The sequence below is a fragment of the Carlito syrichta genome, unplaced genomic scaffold (genome assembly GCF_000164805.1).
Source record: "Carlito syrichta isolate Samal-C Ts95f unplaced genomic scaffold, Tarsius_syrichta-2.0.1 Scaffold314074, whole genome shotgun sequence".
NCBI classification, from domain to species: Eukaryota; Metazoa; Chordata; class Mammalia; order Primates; family Tarsiidae; genus Carlito; species Carlito syrichta.
The window spans coordinates 81,806-90,551 of record NW_007258170.1 but is presented as its reverse complement, the minus strand read 5'-3'; the positions used below and the strand labels follow the sequence as shown (position 1 = coordinate 90,551).

The 8,746-nt window shown below is 39.2% G+C and overlaps 1 protein-coding gene across 1 annotated transcript in view; it reads left to right on the top strand.

The window, feature by feature from the left end:
- Window positions 1-8,073, top strand: part of STK17B (serine/threonine kinase 17b) — a 26,305-nt gene extending 18,232 nt beyond the window's left edge. Inside the window, exons 4-7 of the mRNA XM_008070950.1 lie at window positions 1,342-1,468; window positions 2,741-2,789; window positions 4,197-4,376; window positions 7,488-8,073. Of these exons, the coding sequence (XP_008069141.1) occupies window positions 1,342-1,468; window positions 2,741-2,789; window positions 4,197-4,376; window positions 7,488-7,770 (639 nt within the window). The 3' untranslated portion in view covers window positions 7,771-8,073. The remainder of the gene's footprint in view (window positions 1-1,341; window positions 1,469-2,740; window positions 2,790-4,196; window positions 4,377-7,487) is intronic.
- The last annotated feature ends 673 nt before the right edge of the window (window positions 8,074-8,746 follow it).

Here is an 8,746-nt window from a genome sequence, read left to right as displayed (position 1 = left end):
CCCTCCTTCCCTCTCTCCTTCTCACCTCTTTCCCTCTCCTCCCCACTTCCTTACTCCTCCCCTCATTTGGCATGCACTGCCACTCCTAGAATCATAGTCACTCCAGAGCCTTCACCTGTAGCCCAGGCCTTGCTCCAGAGTTCCAAATCCTCTTACCTGTTTCTCAAAAGAACACAAAATCCATGATTCTGTGTGCCCCTGGGTGAGGGGGTAGTTTTTCCACGTGCCGTCTACCCTCCCACCATGGGCCCTCTGGAGAGAGACTGGACAAGAAGCATCATTGTAAGTGCCAAGGTCCTCATCCCCCACAGCTCCATGCTGGGTTTCTTCCTGCTGAAGACAAGCCACGAGCATCACCACCACAGAGCGATGCATGGCACCTGAAGTTGGGGGCATGGGCACCTTTGTGACTGTCAAGCCTGTGGTTGACAGCAGAGCTCATTGCCCTGACCTTTCCTTCCACATTGGTTGCTGCCTTGTAAACACACGTGAGCTTTGCCCAGAGTTAAGGAACTGTCATAGTTCTTCATGCAGACCTTGGGTGCGGCGCCTTAGCGGGCTTGTGGACGGAGACAGCTGCAGGGAACTTTGTAATAGGCCATAGCAGGTCTTGAGGTTCTAGAAGACAGTGGATGAGGTGTGCCGGGCATTACGCTGTCTAAGAACACACTGGAAGCTGTCAGATCCCACTCTCCAAGTCATCACACTGTACCGAACCATTTCCTGTTTGTGGAAATGTTTGTTCTTTCATGCCTTCTTTTGTGCTGTCCCCAAGAGCACCTTTTTTTTTTTTTTAGGTTGGAGTCTCACTATGTTACCCAGGCTGGTATCCAACTTTTGGGTTCAAGCGATCCTCCTGCCTCGACCTCTTGAGTAGCTGGGACTACATGCTTGGATGCCTAGAATACTTTTCTACCTGGCATACCCCTGCTTATCTTTTAAGATTCAGCCTAAGCATCCTCTTTACTGCAAAACCTTTTTGGGATTTCTTAAGGGCAGAATTATATAGTCTGGTCTTTATTACTGAATAGTCTATATTTCTATATATGTTCTATATTTCATGTAGAATATATTCCGTATATATTCTATATTTCATAAGCTATCAATCTATTCTTGTAACTTCTTTTTTCCTCAAACCGAGAATCCTTTTGGAGTGTGGTTTTGGCTTTGCGCATCATTGAATGATAGTTCCTCTTAAAGAGTAAACCAGTAAATGTTTGATGAATGACTCAGTGAAATGTATAATAACTAAGCAGTACATTTCACTAATATACCTCCCATCTGAGGCTGGTATTCTTTTATTGTACATTAACTTATCCTTTTTGTGTGTGTTTTATTTAGCCACAGAATATATTACTGAGCAGTGTATATCCTCTTGGGGACATAAAAATTGTAGATTTTGGAATGTCTCGAAAAATAGGGAACGCGTGTGAACTTCGGGAAATCATGGGAACACCAGAATATTTAGGTAAGAATTTTCTGTTCTTTTCTATACCATTTTGAAATGTCATAAGTAAATGGTACCTCTATGAAACAATTTTAGAGCATACATGGATCTGATTGGTTCAAGTATTTTAATACATTAAAACCTGGCTATGACACATTTAAATGAACTGTAGTGAAATGTAAGAATCTGAAACATTTGCAGCAGTTTGTAGGACATTGACTGTGTAAGCACCAGAGTTTGATGTTTATATATGAAGGCTTTATACATGAAGAAAAAGAAGTTGGTGTGGGGGAAGTGAGAGAGCCAGAGAAAGATGCAAAAAGAAGTAAATGGAGGAATCAGGAACCTTGATGGCCTCCACAGCCAGCTGCCGGGTGGGTCTCACGCGGTGCCTCTGGTCCCCGCTCCAGAGCTGCTTGCCACACTGAGAATCTAGAACTTTATAGGACTTGTCAGCACGACAACACCTCCTCCTCATCGTGCTGCTTTTAGAGAGGAGGTTTCGCAGAGGTCGTGGAGGGAAGGTTGTGAGGAAGGTGCCAGAAGAAACTCGCAGTTAGGTTGTCGTAGCGTATTGTGTGAAATCAATGAAGGAAGCATGCATAGGAAGGTTTGAAGCGGTGTGGAGCAGCATATAAATGTAAAGCATTTCAGTTTATAGTAACAGTCTTTTTATCTTTTTTGGTTGTTGGTCGTGTTGGTCGTGTTGATGTTCCCATGCCGGCACTGCAAATGTGCAGCCGGACAGAACAGGTGCCACTCGATGAGGGCTGTCTTTCCCGAAAATGAAAAACAAAGCAAATCAGTAACTTTTGAGTGCTAATAGGGGCCATCGCCCTTGGGTAGATGCTTGGGATTGTTAACATAGCTCACAGAATATGTGAAAAGGTGGTAGGTAGCTTGAAATCCTATTTACCCCAAGAGAAAAACTTAAATCAGTATGGTAAAACAATGTAAATTATTCCTATCAAAATAATACAACTAAAATCTTAAAAAGATTCTAGCTTCCAACATTTTACTTCTTTATACTTTTTTTCTGAGATCAATCTTAATGAGTTTTTTAAAACTACATAGCTATCAGTTACTCCGAGAATATTATCAGTTTTTAAAATCATCTGATCATATAATCTGCTCAATACTAGAGATGTTTAAATATCCAGTCATAGGACAATTAATATTATGCAAAACTTCTGTGATCTTGTATCGCTAGGCTTTCCAATTGTAGTTTAATATAAAGTAATTTTCATGCTTTATGATTTGTCTCTATTGAATTTGAATTTTGTTCTCTTTTAGCTCCGGAAATTCTGAACTATGACCCCATCACCACAGCAACAGATATGTGGTAAGGTTTTGTTAGTTACCTAAATGCCTTTATGGAAAGTTGGGTCATGTATATTCTGGGGTTCTTTGATGCTAAGTGTACAAAACAAGACTTGCCTTAAAAATATTTTATTTGAGTATCATTATTATTCAACAGGAAAAAATTTACTGGCCATTATTTTTAAATAATACTTTGAGTCTGAGTCAAAGGTACAGAAATAAATAGGAAAATCCCTTTCATGATGAAAACTTGGTTGAGTAGAAGAACAGAATAAATGTGCCCAGTGTCATGTGTTGTGTAGTGAGGGAGGGGTGCTTAGTGCCAGGGTGCAGCTGCGGGGTACCTGGCCAGTTCTACCTCATGATGGGAGCCTGCAGATCTAGGACTAAGCACAATAATGGGGTCTGGTTCACCCAGAAGTTTGGTTTTATGAGAGCACGCCTCTAGGGAGCTGTGAGATGTTGTGACTAGCACGGAGGGAATATAACAGGGGCTAGAACCAGAACTGGTACTGGAACTCCAGCTGGGACCACCACGAGGACTAACCCCATAAAGCAGGTGGAAGAGTTTAGACCTGTTTTCTGAAGCCACTCATAGGTTTGTCCAGAAAAAAAGATCCTGTAGCTAGAAACGTTTTTTGTTTTTGTTTTGAGTCGGGGTCTCACTCTGTCATCCAGGCTGGAGTGCAGTGGCACAATCATGGCTCACCACAGCCTCAACCTCCTGGGCTCAGACAGTCTTCCCACCTCAGTCTCCCGAGTAGTTGGGACTACAGGTGTGCACCTCCCTGCCCAGATAAGTTTTTTAGAGATGGGGTCTTGCTTTGTTACCTAGGCTGGTCTCGAACTCCTGGTGATCCTCCTGCATCAGATACTCATGCTGGGATTACAGGCATGAGCCACCATGCCCAACCTGAATAACTTCTTGATACATGTACTATGTTGTCTTTTTCTGGCTCCTGGGCACCAGACTTGTCATTAACATATTTATGGATTTGAAAAGTTTGGCAGTGAAAAAATTTGCCTGCCCAACTCTGTGCCTTACTGAACTTGCAGCCTCTGTTTGCACAGAATTCCTTCCCCACCTCACGGATCATGACCAGACCCTGGACACATTTGGGAGAGGCCATGGCAGCTATATCCCCGACCACAGGTGCCTTTGAAGGTGGAGTGTGGACACAAAGTGTTTAATGTATCATGTTTATGTTATGAGCACACACACACATGCCCTTGCGTACTCCTTCTGTCAGGCAGACTTTGAGATAACAATTATTTGGGATTTAATAATACATTATAGGAAGTTCGAAAAGTCATTTAGGTCTGTGGTTTAACTATGCCAGTCTTGAGGACACTGGAGGTTGTACTTTATGTAAATGTTTTAAAATTAACACACGTTAAGATCCCCTCTTCTCCCTCACTTGTTTTTCAGGAATATTGGTATAATCACATATATGTTGTTAACTCACACATCACCTTTTGTGGGAGAAGATAACCAAGAAACATACCTCAATATTTCTCAAGTTAATGTAGATTATTCAGAAGAAACTTTTTCATCAGTTTCACAGCTGGCCACAGACTTTATTCAGAGCCTTTTAGTAAAAAATCCAGAGTAAGTAATACCATTACTTTGTTTAAATACTATTACCAAATAAATAATATATGTCTGTTCAGATAGGTTTATTCTGAAATAGTATAAATTCATTAGGTATGTGCTCAAGTTTCAGGTAAAATGGAGAGGGGAGGTATGAAAGATTATTAACACATACATAATTTCAAATATGAAATATAAAACAGAATTTTGGAATGAAGAAAAGATTTGGGTTATTTCTTCCTTACCTGCTACTAGTCCCTGAAATTCTCTAAAATACTTAGACATACACATTTCAGTACACACGATAGTTAGGACAAACTTTGTTGTGAATGATTCCTGATAAAATAGTTATTACATAGGTGACACGTACTCCTTGCTGATTGTCAGCTCTGGAAGGACTGGGTACCCTTTGACGGCTATGAAAGAAGAGAACTGAGACCAAGGCGTGGGGCTCTGACCCGTTCATTGGCAGCTTCAAGGCGAGAGAAGGAAAAGCCTACCTATTCATTTCCAGGCTCAGTCCCACGTCTTTTAAAATGGCCTGGCTACACCTGCTACACATAATACAGAAGCTGGTGTATGCAGTGCCTTGGGCTGGGATCCTGATTTTCTTACTTTTCTGGTCTTTTACCTCTGACAATTACTTAATCTCCTGAAAAACTCAGTTTTATGTTTAAAAAAAAAAAAAGCACCAAACTCATAAGTTTCTTAATTATGTTATTGACTTAACGTAATTCCAAACAAACTCTCCCTGACTGTAATTAGGACATGTGAATGGTTATGTAGTAGAACTAGTAACAATTCTGTAGTTGTTTCTGATTATAAGCAATTATTTTCTTAAAAATTTATCTTACCTCAGTTTAAAAAGTTCTGTGATAACCACATTAACTTTTTAAATAATGTTTAGAAAAAAACTGAACATAAAAACAAAAGACTAAGGAAACATGTACCAAATGGCAATTGTGGTTATGTTGAAGTTGGAGTTGTGAGTATAGATGAGCATTTCTCCTCTTTTTGTAAAATGGTGATTTCATTCATATTGCTTTCATAATAGAAAACAAAATTTAAAAATTCAAAGTGTGGCCAGGCACGGTGGCTCCCACCTATAATTCCAGCACTTTGGGAGGCCAAGGTGAGAGGATTGCCTGAGTCCATGGGTTTGAGACCAGCCTGGGCAACTTGGTGAGACCTCATCTCTACAATAAATAAAAAATAAAAATAAAAAAATTAGCTGGATGTGGTGGCGTGTGCCTGTAGTTCCAACTACTTGGAAGGCTGAGACAGAAGGATCACCTGAGCCCAGCAGGTTGAGGCTGCAGTGACTAAGCATGCCACTGCACTCCAGCCTGGGCAACAGAGTGAGACTTCAACTCAAAAAAAAAAAAAAAATTCAAAGTGTTGGATACACATCATTGAAGACAGCCTTTATTTTCAAGATTTTGCAGTTATTGCTTTTAAGAACAAAAAAGAATAATAGAGAATGTAAATTTCCTAGATTACTTTTCTCTGAAGGGTTTGCAAACCCAAAAGATTTTATAATTTTGCTAATTTTTGTTTGTCAGGCTAGCATTGTTCTCACCCTTTTTCACTAGGCTCTCATCATTAAGCTCAATGATAAATTGAAATTCCAGCATGTGTCAGAACTGAAGAAGCTTTAGGTTCTCAGTTTTCTGTCTTTCACAACCATAAATAGGAAGCACTTTTATGTATAAAATGAATTCACACCTGAGCAGGTATCAGACATGGACATGATCAAGAAATGCAAAGGCTAAAGTTTCCTTGATTTTTTTTTTACTTCCTATTCTATATCTCCAAGTATAGTTGAAGCAAGCAATATTATATCATTGCTTAGTAGCTGTATTTATAGAAAATCTTTCACTTGAACTGATCAGTTTTGTTTCTCAAGGGAAAAAAAATTGTCATTTACCTAGAAAGTAAGTCTTTCTGCATTAAAGGAAATCTCAAAATTAAGTGCAGTTCCATTGTCTTCTAATCAATAGCAGACTAGAATCAAGATTTCTGACTAAAAAAACTGTGTTTTTATGGCCACTAAACATTTTTCCATGTAAGTTGTAGCTCTAAGACAAGGTTTATTAGAAAAATGAAGCTATTCTTACTGCTCTCCTCATACAAATATAAATTTATGATGGAATAAAGATTTACACTTAAAAAGTAAAACCATGAAAATACTAAAAGAAAACTTGGATTTTTTTCCCCATAATCTTAGAGAAGATATTTGTAAGATTGAGTATTAGAAGTCCTTTAGAAAACGGTTAAGCACCAGCTTTCAAAATATAAAGACTCAGCAACTGTACTGGCTAACTTATTCTTTGGACATACTCAGAGAAGTCTCCAAAAAACATTTTCTTGATATTCACTGCAGCATTATTTATAACACTAAAATGCTGGACACATCAGTGGGGATCTGGTTAAATAAATGATGGCATATCCATGTGATATCCATATGGAGAGTACGAAGTAACACAGCCGTTAATAAAGATATTAGCTCTATACTAATGTGGGAGACCTTGAGGTGTGTTGAGTGTGGAAAGGAAGTGAGGAGAACAGGCTGCAAGACAGATGTGCATGTGAAACTATTTGTGTTTGTGTGTGTGGGAAGCCTTGTGTGTGAAGCTGTGTGTGAAGTCGTGTGTGCATGTATACACACACATGTAGTGAAAATATTTGGAGGTGAGACTGGGGAATGAGAAAACAGAGAAAATAATGCTACGCTTTACCTTCGCGGGAGACAATATGGTATCATGTTTAAAAACAGACTATAGAGCCAGGGTTCTACTTGACTGCACCATTGGCAAGGTAGGAGACTTGAGGGCAAGTCCCAAGCTCCCAGTGTCCTGTATCTGTGAAATGAGGAGACCAGTACCCAGCCCCAGGGGTTCTTGCAGTTATTAGATAGTTCCATTGAAGAGTACAGAGTAGCCCCTGGCACATGATGAAGCACTTGGCAGATGTTTGCTGCTGGTATTAGGATTCCTCTTTTCTGTATTGTGTGGATGTTTCACTCTGAGTATGTGTTATTTTCATCGTAAACTTAAAAACATCCACGATCTATCACACTGAAGACATTTCAGTTGGTTCTCAGTTTTCCCTTGGTGTTCTCTTTCAAAGGAAGAGACCAACTGCCGAGACCTGCCTTTCTCACTCTTGGCTGCAGCAGTGGGACTTTGGAGACTTGTTTCACCCTGAAGAGACCTCCAATTCCTCTCCAATTCAGGACCATATAGGAAGGTCCTCTGAAGACAAGACTTCTAAGTCCTCTTGTCATGGAGCCTGTGGCGATCGAGAAGACAAGGAAAACATCCCAGAGGATGGCAGCCTGGTTTCCAAGAGATGTCGCTTCGATGACTCCTTGCCCAACCCCCATGAACTCGTTTCAGATTTGCTCTGTTAGCACTTTTTCTTTGACTCACGTGAAATGAATTTTAGATTTTTTATTCACTCCATTGTGAGATTGTGGTGTGTAGCTTCACATATGACATGTTTATATTGTAAATGCACTTTTGCATAGAAGAATTTAGGGAAATGTTTTATTGCTAAATTACTAGTTGCTAGCATAATATAATTTCCTATCTTGAGATAACTGCAGAGAAGAAAATATTTAAATATATAGCAAAAAATGTAATTGTACATGTGAGTTTACATGTTAATGAAAAATTCAAGTTCAAATGAACTTATCAAAATGTTTTGCATGTCAGAAAAAGAGTGATTTGGGTTATACTACAATTGGTGTAAACTAAACAAAGTGAAGACATTGGAATAATTAGGTTCCGTCTCTAAGATGAGTTCTATACTGGACCGCCATGACATAATTTGTTTAGGAAAATAGTATCAAGTTTAAGCCAAAATATATCCTACTTTATAAATGCTCAAGAGATATTTTGAAATTGGAAATGGTTTTCAATCACAAATATTTTTAAACTGCATTAAGATTTTCATTGTTTATGGTCTGGTATAGTAGAGATTGCTTTAACCAGAGTGAAGAGGGAGTTAGAAACCTGACCAGGGCAGCCTGGCTTCATTTTTCATTCAAGTGTCTTTGCCACTTTCAGCATCTTCAGATCTAGTACGTTCTGGAAGGTGGAGAACAGCTGATATGCATGAGGTAGGGGCTTCATCCTCCAGAACTTCCAAAGTAGGAGATATTTGGGTAAAATTAAATGTACTGTATTGTTATCAGACATATTTACTAATTGAGTATAGAAGAAAGTGTTGACAGACTCAGATTCCTTACTTAATTTTAGACATCTTCCAAATCTTAGAGTACAACCAGTCATTCAGAGTTCTAAGAAGTTACAGGTGTTCCCCTTTAACTAGAACCTTTAACTCCAAAATTTTGTCAAGACTCCAAATTCCTTAGTAATAACTTA